The sequence below is a fragment of the Symsagittifera roscoffensis genome, chromosome 6 (genome assembly GCF_963678635.1).
Source record: "Symsagittifera roscoffensis chromosome 6, txSymRosc1.1, whole genome shotgun sequence".
NCBI classification, from domain to species: Eukaryota; Metazoa; Xenacoelomorpha; order Acoela; family Convolutidae; genus Symsagittifera; species Symsagittifera roscoffensis.
The window spans coordinates 50341581-50358279 of NC_087067.1; the positions used below are offsets into that span (position 1 = coordinate 50341581).

At 37.5% G+C, this 16699-nt stretch overlaps 3 protein-coding genes across 11 annotated transcripts in view; 1 reads left to right on the forward strand and 2 right to left on the reverse strand.

Moving 5' to 3' along the window:
• Positions 1 to 16699, forward strand: part of LOC134847973 (voltage-dependent anion-selective channel protein 2-like) — a 342992-nt gene that overhangs the window by 117024 nt on the left and 209269 nt on the right. The gene's annotated exons all lie outside the window — the stretch shown is intronic.
• The window catches only part of LOC134847966 (sperm flagellar protein 2-like), a 584566-nt gene that overhangs the window by 47231 nt on the left and 520636 nt on the right, over positions 1 to 16699 (reverse strand). The gene's annotated exons all lie outside the window — the stretch shown is intronic.
• On the reverse strand, positions 1481 to 4701 carry LOC134847974 (uncharacterized). The gene is made up of 3 exons (XM_063865287.1): positions 3931 to 4701; positions 3024 to 3188; positions 1481 to 2040 (listed from the first exon to the last, which is right to left on the reverse strand). The coding sequence occupies exons 1-3, from the start codon at positions 4016 to 4018 to the stop codon at positions 1727 to 1729; spliced, it is 567 nt and encodes a 188-aa protein (XP_063721357.1). The 5' UTR covers positions 4019 to 4701; the 3' UTR covers positions 1481 to 1726.

Sequence of the window (16699 nt, forward strand, 5' to 3'; positions counted from 1 at the left end):
TCTGAAATTGCCTTGCAAAAGTGCTATGAATCTCGGAAAATTGCACAAAACAATTATTATTACTATTCTGAATGTCGAGGAAAATAAACATATGTTCTTCAAAGACCTTCTCTTCTGAGTTTATATGGGAGTTTATTAGAGATTATACCCAGAACGAAACGTTTTAAATGAACTGAAAAGAAAGGAAGCCCTGAATAATTGACTCGGATGATATTTTTTGCGAACGTAAACGCGGCAAAATAAACCGGCTAAATTATTATTACAAATTAAAGGTTTTATCAATGCGTTAGTAGATAAAATGCGTTAGTAGATCCATGCAATAAATTGTGCTTAAGGAAGATTTTCACAAAAACCTTACAATTCAAAATTTCCATTTTGGACCAAAAACTGCTTCAGACACTTTAAATGACAATTGAATAGTTCAATGATTCAGACCAATACAATCAGTCGAACTTAAACAACTTCTTTTTTCGTATTCCGGGAAACAGATTCTATTATCACAATTATTTTTAATAAAGAGATTTTTTCAATTCAAAAAAAAGGATAGTCACCTTCTGTGCGATTACTACAAAAATTTAACCCTGAATTAGGAAAAGAAAATGAAATCCGAAAATTATTTTAGTGATTGGCAAAAGAATGAGAGGTAACTACAAGACTGAGAAGTAACATTGTTAAAATCTGGGGCGGTTCTAGGATTTTCTCGAGGGCGGGGGTGCATTTTCAAAAAAATTTCGAAAATTTTGCCCACGTTCTTTTTTGCGCCGCAAGCAAACTTTTGAAATTAAAACAGACAAAAAAGAGTTTTTGAGCAGTTTTTTTGAAACTGTTGACCAAAAAATTGCGTTTTTTAGCGCGCGTTCGTCACTCAGAATTAGTATGAATTAGTATTTATTAAAGACAAATTTTAGCGTGTCTAGAATAAAGTCAAATTTGCAAAAGCAAAGTTATGTAATAAATACAGTGGAAGGTCAACTCCACACACCTATTTTAATCCATTTTTGTCTGGAAACCGAAAATATTTAGACCAGTATCTCTGGACACTAAGACAATTTTTTGATTTTTTAAAAATCGAATTACGATTATTACGAATTTCGGCCTTTAAATGATTCACCACTTGAACCTTCACAAGTTTTATTTGGGCTGAGAAAAAAGAGAAAAAACTAAACCTAGCACATAGCTTCTTTCCACTCTTAAAAATGGTCGAATGAACAACAAGATTGATAGGTAAATTTCCTATTAAAAAGAACACTGCAGCCCACTAATAAAAAATCATGACACCGCGGTTGAGAAACAAATGAATAACAATTATCCGCGTCATTCATTTTGTTCTCAGCGTAAAATGAGGGAGTACTTTAAGAAGTAATTTGACTAGTAAATTGAAGAAATCGGACCGATTGAAGCAAAATTAAGAAAATTGTTTATTCTATCGACGATTCTGATTACTAGGTACAATTTTCAAATTAAAAAAAGAAGAGCTGATTATCAGTTGAATTATAAATTCGAAAACAAAACTGAGAAGCGAGATTTAAAAAGAAACACACAATTAGAGTTTGAAAATAGACGACCGTTTCCGGACTCTGAGAACAGCTAACGGGAGGAACGAAAAATATAGAAAACTTCATAATGCGACTATCTGAAAATAGGGTTCCTGGCATTAACCCTGTTTTCCCAGTTTGATGAATCTCTTGACAACAAGGAAGTAACTTTTATTACAGATTAATGAAGTCTACAGGATATCACATATTTTGAGCTTTGGCTTCGGATTTTGTACTATCTCTCCCTTCAATACTTTAATCGCACTAACAAATACTAAATCTACATTCGATCTATCCTTGGCGGAACATTCGACGTATAAGCAAGCACCGCACTGCTTTTTAAGTTGTTCCGACTGGTCTTTGCTGATCAAATATGACGATTGTATTTGGCTATCGTGTCTCGTGTCTGCTTTCGTTCCGACTAGTATGATGGGTTTAGAAGGTGCATTGTGTCGTGCTTCGGGCAGCCAATAAGATTTCACGTTTTCAACACTGTTTTTGTCGTCTGAAAACAATGTGAAATAAATTCACAGGGACCGAAAAATCTTCTAAATGAGATAAAAACCTTTTCCTCAAAACAGAAAGAAAACAATGCAATTTGCAACAAATTTGTTTCTGAATTTTTAAAAAAAGCATTTCTCTCAAAATCATATCAGAGCACAAAAAAGAATATTTGAGGATCATTGAAAAATGCATTGATTAGTTCAAACGTCTATTGCATTCATACAGTTTTGGAAAATTAAAATCAACGCTCGCTTTATTTCAAAAGTCAAAATCCGGGTGTTTTTTCTTCATGATTACCACAGTTTGACGAACGTTTTTGTGACACTTTTTTATTGACATATTTGATCATTGGTTTTTTCTGATGACTGACACTTTTTGATAATTGTTTTTTTTCGGCTCTTTTCCATTTTACCCCTGTGAAATTTTTGAGATTCAATATATGGAAGAGTATGTTTTTGCTCTTTCACACATGTTTTTTCACGATAAGGCATGAATGAAAAATGAAATATTAGAACGCATGAATTAAAATAGAAATCATTTGCATAGTTTCGCGCACTTTTCCGGGCTCTTTCACAATTTTCTGGCATCTTTCTCTCAGAAAGAGCCAAAACATACTCTTCAACAGTTAGAACATAGTTGAAGATGGCCTCGGGCAAAAGAGCCGCACTCGGGCACTTCCTGCCCTCAGGCCGGTCTCTTTTTCCCTAAAGCATCTTTCAACTATGTTCTAACTACTACAAAGTCTATTTAAAATGTTTTCATAAATCAAAATTGCATAAGAAGTGTCAGCGTGAACAAATTTTACATTATTTCTGACAAAAAAAGCCGTGTAAACAATTTTTGAACCGCTTTATTTTGTAAATTTTACGAAGGAGTGGGAAACTGAAAAAATTCGGCTTTTTTCTACAGAAAATTTTTTATCATCGTTTTCTTTCCAGTAAGAAAATCGGTGTGATGATTTTCGTCTAATTGAACAGCACTCACTGACTGCGAAGCAGAGAATGATGATGTTGCAGGCTGGGTACTGGGTGAGTCTGACTCTGGTGTAGTCCTTCTGGCCTGCAGAGTCCTGCACAGTCAAATTCACTGGCTGGTTGTTGTGGACCAGATTTCGAGACATGAAGTCAACGACCGTCGGGATTCTCTCTTCTAGAGTTCAAGTTCAACCCAACCCGGGCGAGTTTCAAGTTGGCGCACCGTATTGTATTTATATATTTTTTAAATTAGGTTCTAGAAGCCGAAGTCTAACCTTGGATTACAGATGTGCAAAATCAGCTTCACAGTTTAAAGTAACCCATAAAACCTCAATTTACAAGACGCTAGAACTACTAAACAATCTAAATATTTGGCTAAATGACCTAGCATACAAAGTCAAGAGAAGGCAACTTCCATCCAACTCTTGCAAGTTCATCCAACTTCCATTACTCAGGTTTAGCACCTCTTTTTGCAAAAAAAAATTGTCAAATGCTACACTTTTTAATGGAAAACATAACACTGCCTGATTTTTTTAAAACTCAAAAACCGAATCAACTAAAAAAGCTCTTTAAAGCCATTAAAACAAATTTGTTTACGGACAATTGATTAACAGGTTCATTTGGTTATAAATGGAAAACCAATTTTTGTTTTATACAAGGATCTTTTCGAATAGATATGATTTCAAAAACCATTTAGTGACCCCTGATACAGCTGAATATAAACTGCATTTTCAATAAATTCACATGAAACCTTTCAAGGAATATCAAATTATTGCATTTTCGAAAACTTATATTATAAAGCTAATATATGAAAGATAAAAAATTAGAACGATTTTTGTTTGGACTAAGAATTTGATTAGTGTATTTCAATATAGGAATAATTTGGTTTTCATATAATTTTGAAAAGTGAAACATGCCCGGGTAAATATTCTGCGTGAACACACTGGCAAGAGCCGTCTTCCCCACTCCGCCATCTCCGATAAGTAAGCAGTTGAAACTATTCATAACTGAATTGTAATAACCCAGTTATAACCAAATCAGACCCACTCTCCAGGTTGTACGTGGTTAGGTTCAGGTGTTATAATCTGTCGTTTGTTCGAAATGCTATTAAATGAATGCGCGACAAGATTAGTAAAATGACTTAAGATATCCAATCTTTATCTTTGATTTACATTAAGAGAACCCAAATACTTTAAGATTAATAGTTAAAACTGGTGTTTTAATAATTGATTAGTTTTCAGATTTGGTATGTTTGGTAACATAAGATATTCATTAGCTTAACCGAGTTACTTGCTCTCTTAAAAGTACAAACATCGACAAATAAATGTCGGAGAAAGAAATCAATGGTTTATATCTTCATTAGTAGCGCATGTTTGCAAAACTTCGCTATTATTAACTTTTTAACAAGGACTTGAAAATTACGGCTGGCATTGTTTTAAAATTGGCTCTTTTTCTTTTTCAACCCCCCACTTTTCAATTTTTCTTTTTTCTGGTTGTTTCACGTCTAGTTATGGCAAAATGCGTGATTTTACAAATTAAGGGATGAAAAACAAATCTGATCACACTTGTTAGTTTGTTCACAATGCCAATTGTCATTCAATTATGACAACGTAAGAGTAGTTTTTAAAAAATGATCCACTACAAAATGAAAGACCACTACAAAAATGAAAATCTTGAAATGCGAGGAATAGGCGGAAAAAAGCCCTCTTAGCCATTGCTCGGACATCATAATACATCTAATCTTTTTATAAACTTAGTAAGAAAATAATATGAATATTTTCTCAATTTTTTAGTGTCCAAATTCATAGAACAAGCAAAAGTAGCTGTATACACTTTTCTTAAATGACCTTATGCGCTTTTATTAAATGACCTAAAAGATGATTTTCGACAACACTTGAATCAAAATTTAATAATTTATTTAAGTAAGCGATCAAAGAAAACAAAAGCAAATGATCAGAGCTATCCTGTACTTTTTCTCTAAACAAAAATCTATTGTTTAAGTAGCCCTTTCTGACTTTTTGTAAAATTATGGAAATGAATTTGCCAAATTTGGACAAGTAAAGCGCGCTGTAACTCAAGCTATTAACGCGTGCGCAGCGAAATCATCCGGCTCAAAATTTGTTCCGAATTAACTTGAGCCAAACTATTAAAACCTACCAGACTGAAAACACATCACTTTGTACTTGACATGGCGTGTGGGGGCATAAAATAAGAAAAAAACAATCTAAACAAAAACTAAAATTGTTTTTACAATCACTTAACTTTTTTTGACGTTAATGGACAGTTGAAATCTTCAGAGCTTTGCCCTGATGTACGAGCAGTCTTGAAGTTCCGTTTATGAAAAACTGTAATACTTGTGCTCGGTGTGGTTTTTTGTCAAACAAATTTTAATTTTTGAACTAGCCAACTCCTAATGGAGTTTTTCGAAAACCATCTGAAAAGTTTTGACGCCCGAGTTCAAATTTAAAAACATTTTCAATCTATAATATTGTTTTGAAAGGTTACGGCGGTTTAAAATCTCCTATTTAGCTAAGTTGGGACAATGAACGCGCGATATATTTTCATCCTGTAATGCGTGAGGGGCCATTTAATCCGGTTTACAAATATTTACAGTTCAAAGTGAGGCGATTAATTTTCCCAGCTTCAACGAATCAACGAAAGCGAAGAATATATATATATATATATATATATATATATATATATATATATATATATATATATAAAATATATATTCGGGTTGTTTATTTATTCACACCAATTTTTCAAAACTCTGGTATCTAGGGACCAATCTCTTGGCCAGGTGTGTACACCAATATAGTAACCTTCCACGCGTCCGTCTAAACTGCTCGTTTTATACTTTACACATGGAGAACAATACCGCACTAAAAAACTTTTCCAAATTGAAGTAGGGTAGCAAATTGGTTTTGATAATTCCATACCCGACTCAAATTTTAACACTTGATATTATCAGCCGAAGTTTCTTAGTTTTGCAAATATTCAATTTGCCAAAAACTATTCGAGACCAATGAAAGGGCAGCCGGAACAATCAGGGCTTTGTAATCAATCAGAAAAGAAAAAATTGAGATTATTTTGTCAATTATTTAACCAAAATACATTTCAGTTGGCCTTGGAGTGCAGTCGAAACAATCAGGGCTTCGCAGTGATATATTGTACCTCACTTGTACAAGACTGTATCACTTGTAACTATCAATAAGTTGCTACACAATAAATGCATCATTTTGCCGTTTACACGGCACGCAAAATTTTTCAAAAATATTTTAATTTTTTTTTTGAAATCTCATCAAACTTCAAACTTACCTTTTCTAAAAACAAAACTGAGTTGACTGAAGTAATTTCAAAAATTTAAGCATTGAGTTTTTCCCAAAACCTTAGTTGTTGCTTTATTGAAGTACGAGTGAAAAATTTTGTGATTTTGAAATTTTCCCAGAAACCTGTTTTTTTGTTGAAACTTTAAGGCGTAGCACCTTATGCACGGAGACTTCCCACAACCTGTGGCCTTGATTAAACACTTGATATCAGATTGAGTTGTTTTCGAGAAGTCAAAAAATTTCAAAAAACGGACAAGAAATCAAAACATTCACTTTTCCGATGGTCATAAATTTCTGTTAAAAAAATTGGCTGTAACCGTTTATGCAAGGGAGTTTCCCACAATTCTTTTTCCCATTAAAACCAAAACCTCACATTTGGGACGGTAGTTTTCGAGAAAAGATGAAAAGTTTCAAAAAGCAGTAAAAAAATCGAAAATTTGACTTTTCTGAGGGCCATAACATTTTGTGTGAAAAAATTTGGGCGTAGCCGCTAATGCATGTTACGCTGTAAAGTATGAAGAATAAATCTGTTCAGAATTGTCGATTTGTTCACCACGCCAAATTTCATTGCATTATGACAACGTTAAATAGACTTTTCAAAATTGAATTTGAAAGGGGGAAACTGGAAAAGAGCCCAAATATGTTTGCCATGGCCTTTTTAGTCCGTATTTTAAGTTTTAAAAAATGCAGGTGGGGGAAAAGGAAAAAGAGCCGTTACACAATAAAATTGATGCTCGTGTGAGGTAGGGGGGGGAAGGAAAAAGAGCCCAAAACGGTTAGTACTTTGAGCTTAAAAACATAGAACGCGATCTTTTTTTTGGCATTAGTCTTAGTTGGCGCAAACCGAAATCTTAGAGCTTACTTGTGTTCGTCATTTGGATCAGCCTTAGGAGGCCGGTAAAACGCACTATGATTTACAGCGGAAACACCAGCCTGGTTTTGCAAGGCCAAATTCAGAGGCGGGGGTCTGTGTCCTGTTGGAAGTCTAGGTCTAGATGGCCCTGGTTGAGATGTGGCCCCTATAGGGTTGATACTGCCTCGTCCTGGGCCTGCTCCGCCAGTCTGAGTTATTGGACTGATACCAGGAACCCCGCCGGACATATTGAAACTGGGTCCGCTTACCGTTAAAGGTGGCATCCCAGAGGAATTGAATCCTCCAGACCCGCTTGGAGCTATAGGGGCCACACCCGAGAGACCGAACCCACCGGACCCGCTTGGAGCTATAGGGGCCACACCCGAGAGACCGAACCCACCGGACCCGCTTGGAGCTATAGGGGCTACACCCGAGAGACCGAACCCACCGGACCCGCTTGGAGCTATAGGGGCCACACCCGAGAGACCGAACCCACCGGACCCGCTTGGAGCTATAGGGGCTACACCCGAGAGACCGAACCCACCGGACCCGCTTGGAGCTATAGGGGCCACACCCGAGAGACCGAACCCACCGGACCCGCTTGGAGCTATAGGGGCCACACCCGAGAGACCGAACCCACCGGACCCGCTTGGAGCTATAGGGGCTACACCCGAGAGACCGAACCCACCGGACCCGCTTGGAGCTATAGGGGCTACACCCGAGAGACCGAACCCACCGAACCCGCTTGGAGCTATAGGGGCTACACCCGAGAGACCGAACCCACCGAACCCGCTTGGAGCTATAGGGGACACTTGCGGTGACCCACTCGCAGCGCTGCCATTCAATTGTCTTGAAACTCCAAATCCCCCGGACCCGCCGGAAGATGGAGGTGAAAGACTGTGACCCGAACCGTATGAACTCGTCGGGCTTGCAGCGGTGGCCATCTGTCTCTGAGGACTACAGGGAGAGTGTCCAGTGAGGCTATCTGTAGTTCTATTGAAACTGGCGGTAGACCCGGCGCTGATCCTCCGAGGTTATTAGAAGTTGTCGCGTTGAAATTTAATTGGGCAGGGTTGCCGCCGAAAAACTTTTGCGGTGATCCGCGACCGGACTCAGCGCTATTCACTACTTGAATGTAATCTCGTGGACCCGAAGGCATAGCCCTAGGCAAAGACGCAGGTGGTGAAACATTGCCTACTGGCTGATTCATTGCTGGCTGATTCATTGCTGGCTGATTCATTACTGCATTCATTGCAGGATTCATTGCTGGCTGATTCACTGCAGGATTCATTGCTGGCTGATTCACTGCAGGATTCATTACTGCCTGATTCATTGCAGGATTCATTGTAGGCTGATTCATTACTGGATTCATTGTTGGCAGATTAGGTTGTTGTCCGCCAATTGGGCCTCCCTGTTGGTTTAAAGGGGCGTTTTGCATTGGCACTATGCCTGTCCGCGTGGGATCGATTGGTCTGTAGTAACCAGGGGTCGCTCTTGGGGGCTGAGGTGCACCTGGTGCTGCTGCTGCTGGCCGGATTTTACCAGCTGACCCCCCGGGCGCATTAAACCTCGACATGATTTGAGCTCACACTTTAGTGTTTTTGTTTAATTTCAACCGCATTCAATCTTAGTTAGTTATCTAGTTGATGAAAATAAAAAATTGATTTAGAACTTTTGGAATAGCTATCAATGACTTTCATAATTTTTGGCGGGCATACGACACAATTTACATTGCTTTTTTTGCATCCGTCCAAACGAACATAATTAACCACATTTTTTCAACTAGAACTACAGCGGTCCTTCCTATTATAGCCCCTCCGGCTTTTTTCCAGTTTCCTAACCCCCCTCGCGAAAAACAAAATACAGCTGTTCAAAAACTGTTCACACGTCATTTAGCATGTTATAAACTTTGTAAAAATTGTTCACCTGTTCACGCTGACAAGTTTCAATAGTTTTTAACATGAAAAGTCTCCAGTGCAGTCCCCCAGCTAAATATAGCCTCACAGTAATAGTAAGACCACAGATTGGGCTCTATATATTTTTTGTTACTAGGTTAGGGGAAGGAGGAAGGGGGCTCATTTTCAGTTCCCCCCGCTTTGGTTTTTTGAAATTCATTAAGTTTAAGGGAGGAACTGGAAAAGAGCCCCCCTCCTCCTTCCCCCAGCCTAGTAACAAAAAATATATAGATCCAAAACGGTGGTCTTACTATTATGGTGAGGCTATATTTTGCGTGGGGTGACTGGAACATTATGGGTAAGTCTTTTGTTCACTTGTCCAAGAGCAGGACTTTGTTGCCATGCCCGGAGACAAAATATAATACTTTTTCTCAATTTTGATTGATCAAAGCCCATTTAAAATGACTTTTGATGTTCTAAATTGTAACAACACTTATCAGCGTGCGCTAGTGAACAAATTGTGGCTCTTTCTTCTGACCCTTCCCTCCCCCAGCTACAATTTTTTTTACATTTTTACAAGTAAAATAATTGATCACATTGTCCAATTGTCATGAAAAGTGACACGCAGACTGATTTATTTATGACAAACATCTATGCTTTTCATCGGTAACCTTATAAATCCACCATTGATGCAGATGGGAAATGGTGGAACAGAAAAAAAAGCCGAAATTATTACGTGTAAAAATGTTTCCACTTTTAAAAAGGAAACATTTTTTAAAATTAACATTACCATAGGAAACATATTTGACCAACTTTATATTTTGAGTAAGAGAGGATGAGTAAAAACAGGAAAAGAGACAAAAAATGATATGTAGTCTAATCTAATTGAGCTAAGACAAACATGTTTGGTCATCATAAAAAAAACCACTACTTATGCTATAAAAGTGAACTTATATGAGAAGGGGGAAAGGTTGAGAGAGAGCCGGGATTTTCTATATTTATAGCTGTTTTACCTCTTAATATGATAAATGCCTGACATTACCATACAAAGTTTGATGAAAATAATCTGGTCAAAGAGTTAGTCTCTTCAACATTCTTAAAAACTAACTGAAGAAACTGACAACGCTAAACTACTTTTTCAAACTTCAAATTTAAATGTGGGGGATAGATTCTTGAAGCATTAATGATCAGGGCATCTAGGCTAACGAAAGGAAAAACTCCATTTGATCGGTGCGTAATTTTACGAGAAGGTTACTCTTGGTAAATGGATTGTCAAATGGTTACCTAGCGTTTTCTTCTCTCAACATTTTAGTCTGGTTGACAGAACCCTATGCTATGTCCGTCGGATTTCAGTTTTTCTGAGGTGGATATTATCGGAGTAGCCGTCTTCGACACTGTCATTTCAAAATGAGAACATATTAATGCAGATAAGACTGATGAACGTAAATTCCAAATAAACGAACAAAAAGCGTCATATAATGAAGGTCTGGAGGGTTGAAAGACATCGCGAGAAGTCTTCATTTTACACTGAATAAACTTGATAATTTTTGAGTTACTAAATGATTTGAACTCATGGCTAGTAAAACAAAAAACTTGGTCAAATTGAATTGAATTAGGCATCCCATGAAAAAAAATACGTTGAATTCTACCAAAGTCTGAATAATTGGAAAACCTGTGTATTCAAAGGAAAATGTAACTTTTAATGACACAAGATAAATCTAATAGATCTGCAAAATCGAAATCCATTTCTTCGCGTGGTTCAGATTAAGATCCACAGTTTAGGTCCTTCATGTCTTGATCGGACGTATGGGTCTCCCAGCTTCAGTTATGAAAGACATTTTGCTAAGGAAAACTGATAGGGCTTTCAGAATCGACTTGAATGTTTAGGCAGTCTTATTTTTTTTGTTTCCCAGTGAGCTGTTAATGACTTTCTTGGGTTCATTTCCAAACTCATTGTAGAAAGTCGTAACAATTCGTGCGGCCGACTCCACAACATTGGCTATGTACATGATCTTTATTTACATCGGAGTGATCCGAAGAGTCTCCTCTTCTGGGCTACTTACAGTTTGACTACAGTTTTTGGTGAAATGGGTGTTGTATTTTAAGGTTTGACAATTAGCAAATTTCATAGTAAACAGATTGGGTAAGATCCTATGGGAAATATTCCCCCGAATTTCATACATGAATTACCCTCTCCATGTTCAGTGTAGGTTCTCTCGCGACCTTAAAGCAAATTTTGCAAGAGTCAAGTGTTCTGACGATTCTCTATCTTTTGTTTTCTAATCAAACGCGTATTAATGTTACGTTATTATTTCTTGCGAAGGTTCCGTTAGTTTTTGGACGAAAACAGCCATAAGAAAATCTCAAAAATCTTCAAATGATATGCGCAAAACTTTCGACTTAGTGATTTCTTGGCTGAAAAAACCTCGCGTTGGTTCCGCGGGAAAAGTACAGCATAAATATTTTGGATTTCTTATGTAAGACTTAAAAAACATTCAGACTTGCTTAAAAATCTGACAACACGGCAAGATTTGCATTGTTTGAGAATTAAAAAAATATTCAACGTTTCAACAAACAGTACTCCGTTATGTAAAAAAAAAACATATATAAAATTCAAACAGTTCGAAAAAATCACCGCAAAAAATAAAAGAGTATCAATCAAATCCATGTTACCATGCTTTTGATAACGGACACCGAACTACGAGTGCCTCTAAGATACCAGCTATTATTTCTCACGCAATCAAGCTGGATCAAGCAAAATAATCCTTCTCTATAGAACCGGTATTGAATCAAATTTGAAACTGCTGTGCGACTGTGTCATCTGTCAAAACGAAAATAACGAGAGGTCAAAAAGTATTTGGTATAACACTGGCGGAAGGCTGCACATTTCGTGCACCCAGTTACGAAACACGGCGGCTATAATACCTCTAAGGTAGAAAAGTCTCTAATGAGACACCTGAAAACGGGCTTTGTTGGCTTAATGGTGTTCTCCCGAACGATTCTAATTTGTATTTATAAATTTTTATAAATAACTTTGTAACTAGATATCGTTTGGAAACAATTTATTATTATTATTATAAAAACAAACGTGGATTTTGAAAGGAAACGACCATACAAGCGACGAATGAAACGACACGTGACTCAACGAAATGTTAGGTCGCATACCATTTTCAGTATTTACTTGTCATCAATGCCCCTTTCATCTGTCAATAACATCGGAAATTACAATTTGTACAGATGTATATCTATAACAATTCTCGAGCCAACATCGCAGAACTTTGAAAAAAGAAAGAATCTTACCTAATCAACCTAGGAAATTAATTATACAGACTAATAAAGCCACGACAAAAATGTTTAGTCTTGATACTCAACCTCATAAAACGACTGGTTACACATATATATTGAAGCTCGTGTGAGGTGGGGGAAAAGGAAAAAGAGCCCATCACGCTTTTAGCCATAATAACAGGAACAACAACTATTAAAAAAGAGAATTTGAAAGGTGCGGGGATGAATCGGACAGGAGCAGCCTTGTTTGGATCCCAAAATTTACTCTGCGTGGAGAAAAACGGTCTGCATTTTGCCATTCAGACTCAAAGTGGCTTTTTTTCTTTTTCAGTTTTCAATTTTCATTTAAATCGGATAAGACGAATAATAATTTTAATTGAAAAAAAATCGCAGGTGTAATAAAAGCCCAGTTTAAAACATTGGAAGTCGTTTTAAACTGTCTTTTCTAAATCTAAATTCAGACAAAAAAAGAGGGGAGGGGGACTGAAATAGAACAAGGATATTTACACAATTTTTGTAATAATTGCAAATTTAACCTAAAATAGTGAGTGTTTCAGGGCCTTTCACAGTATAGCCCAGACAGTAATTTTTCTATTTGGGAGATCTATAAACCACTGGAAAAATTTTAATGGAAAAACGTATAATTTGAACGCGAAAACATAGAACACGATCTTTTATTCGGCAGTTATTTTAGTTGGGACAACCTGGAAACTTAAGCCTTCTATGCCTCCTCAGTTGGATCAGCCATCGGTTGCCAGTAAAACGCGCGATGATCTAGAGCGGATTCACCAGCCTGGTTTCGCACCGTTAAATCCAGCGGCGGGGGTCTGTGCCCTCTTGGAAGTCTAGGTCTAGGTGGCCCTGGTGGAGATGGTTCGACAGTGACTCGATCTGGGTAGTCAATGGGTCGACCAGTTTCAAATATACCGTCAAGATGAGTCTCATATACTATTGCTGGAAACTCTCCCGTAAACTGAAAAACGTCTTTTTGGCCATTTGTCATGCTTGGTGGGGCATCGAACAAGTTTTCTTGGAATTTCAAAGCTTCATCGTAAGCTTGAAAACGTGGACCACAATGTTTGCCCAATCCTCTGTCCCATTCTTGTCCTCCAATCCATGGTGCGGGACCCGTATCTTCAACCGCTCCACCAGTCTCTGCAGTCTCAGTTGTTGGACAGAGGCCAGGAACTCCGCCTGACATATCAAAACCAGGTCCGCTTGCAGTTATAGGCGGCATGTCAGAGACATCGATTCTTGCAGACCCGCTTGGAGCTATGGGTGACATTTCCGGGATATCGAATCCCCCGGGCCCATTCGGAGCGATAGGTGACACGTATGAGTGTCGTCTGCCAACTGAACCTTCCTGTCGGAATCGAGAGGACTCTGGAGTTGCTCCTGAGAGGCTGTCATCTGTTATACTGCTAGGAGCATTTTGCATTGGCACTGTGCCTGATTGTCCGGGATCGCTTGGTCTGTAGTAACCAGGAGTCGCTCTTGGTGACTGATGTGCACCTGGCGATGGAATAGACATGTTGTCATCAGCCGACCACACTCTGGGCTCATTGAACCTCGGCATGATTTTATTTCACACAGGTATTTTTGTTTGGTTTTTTCTCATTTATTCTTAGTTACTTATTTAGCTGATGATATAAAGAGTGATTTGGAGCTTTCAGTGAATTTTCTTATTTTTGGCGGGTATAAGACACGTTTTCAATAGTCTTATTTTGCATTCGTGGATGCCAAACACAAATGACCAGATATTTTTCAACTTGAATTCCTTTCCCCCGCCAAATGGACTTCGACTTAACAAAATATGTCTCCTTTCCTTGCCACAGAGCAAACTTTTGCAAGTAAGCAGGCTCGGCTCTTTTTCCTTTTCCCCCCGGCTCTTTTCCAGTTCCCCCCCTTTCCAATTCAATTTTGAAAAGTCTATTCAACGTTGTCATAATGCAATGAAATTTGACGTGGTGAACAAATCGACAATTCTGAAAAGATTTGTTCTTCATACTTTACAGCGTAACATCACGCATTTAGCCGTAAAAACACGTAAAACAAATATAAAACTCGGTATTTTGAAAGGGGGGAACTGGAAAAGAGCCTCCCCCCACCTCACTCAAACATGAATTTTATGGTCTAACGAGTGGTTTTACAAGGTTAATTATGAAGACCAAATATGTTTGTCATGGCCTAATTAGTCTGCATGTCAACTTTCATGACAATCTGACAAAGTGAACAGTAACTTCAAATATAAAAATTTGCAGATGGGGGGAAAAGGAAAAAGAGCCAACAATTGTAACTTGTAAATTTTGTATTATAGGCAAAACTTTTTTAAGCGAAAACTACCATTATCGTTCGAAAATTTTATGCGGGAAATTTTATATTATCATAACTTTATAACTACAAGACAACGTTATATTATGATTTTACGAGGGTGGGGGAAACTGGGAAAGAACCCAACATTATCATATCGACTGGTTAGGCTTTATTGTTGGTCAAACGTTATCTTGAGAAAATACTACTAAAGCTATAAAGGTGAAGCAGGTGAAGATAAGGGAGAGGGAGAAAGAGCGGGGCTTTTTTCTCTTCATAGTTTTTTTGTGATATCAAAAGCTCCCGCACTACGCAAGCTTCAACTTTAGGTTCAAAGTTTGATTTCCCTAGGTTTAATATCAGGGGCAGAATTATAAGGGTAGACGCTTACTACAAGGATTCAGCCGCCTGACTTCCATCTTATTTGAAACAACCGACCCTATAAAGATTTTAGAAAGCGCCCTGGCGCCAGTTTATGATAAGTTTGATGAGCGCGCCGAAACAACACCAACTTTTGACCAAACATTTGCGATACGTGTCTAAGAAGACATTAGTTTTCTTCCAACATTTTGAAAACGATTCAAAATATTTTGTCAAAACAGTGAGCTTATTTTCGCCCCCAACCAAAACTTCAGATTTTCACAAATAAAAAACCCCACGTTAAATGAACTTCTATTTTGAAAGACCGATTTCACGTGTCATAACTCATAATGCAATCAATGTGGGAGAAAAAATACAAAAAAACTGTGACTAGGATAGGTATACTCTAAAAATTGCGGCTCTTTTCAACTTTAACACCACATTAGAATTTCAGTTTGGAGAAACTAATTTTACTAAGTCATAATGTAGTAAAGTTTTGCATGGTGAACAATTTAACTATTGTGAACACATTTGTTCTTCATGCCTTACATCGTAACATCACGCAGTCAGCCATAATAAAACATAATACAATTGAGAAAATGGAAAATTTTGAAATTTGGGGGGACAGTGGAAATCGAATCCAGTTTCATGGAAACCCGATCTGTGAAAAGTTTTCGAAACCCAATCGGGAGTCTCAGAGTCACTTTGGCGAGCAACAAAAAACGGCGTCATTGTCTCCTGAGTTTTATTAGAGAAACAGCTCTAACGGTCAAAAGCAAAGTTACCACCATAAACCAAGCAAACCCATGAAACCAAGGACCCCAAAATTTTAACCAAACTTTTGAAAAAACAATAATTAAAAATTCAAAAATAATTCCCATAGTTAGAAAACTGAAAAACAAAAATCAATGTGAAAAAAATTCAAAAAAACCTAAACAAAAACAAATCAAACCAAACTGAAGTTGCGCCTCAGACTATACGACATCAATCAACACACAACTCATGTTTGAGGATTCACTGATGATAGGGCCGTCTTTTCTCTCTGCCGTCTCTCATTCTTGCCATAGAAAATGATGGACAGATCGCGTAGTTTTAGAATAGACCTACCAGAAACAAACGTATTTCTAAACATACATACCAGAATGCATTATAATTAAGAAAGTTTACCCGACATAAGTCTTACAAGTGCTAACGTAAAAAACGGCAAGAACCCAATAAATTAGTCTTCCCAACATGCACATCACCTAATCCAATGCCTGAAAAGAAGATTACATTCAAATTATTCTTGATAAGGGTTTCCAAATGGCACATTCGATATGACTGCTTGAGGGAATTCGGAACACATATTCCAAAACAACCCGCAGAATTCTCGATAAACAGAGGCGAAGTTCAATCACATAACCCTGGTCATTCCAAAATTTCCCAGCCAACCAACAAATCGATTATTTTGTGAACAGACAAAAATATGATATATGAAACGAATTCGTTAAAATCTATAATCACAGAGGCACAGGTCATAAACTGTAAAAAAAAAACGATCACGTCTCTGGCCAGTGAAAAAGCTGACGGATCAGTTGATGGTTCTAAAATCTATTCAATATTCTCAATCAGCGATGAATTACATTTAACACCTTCGCACTTCTACTAAAGAGAT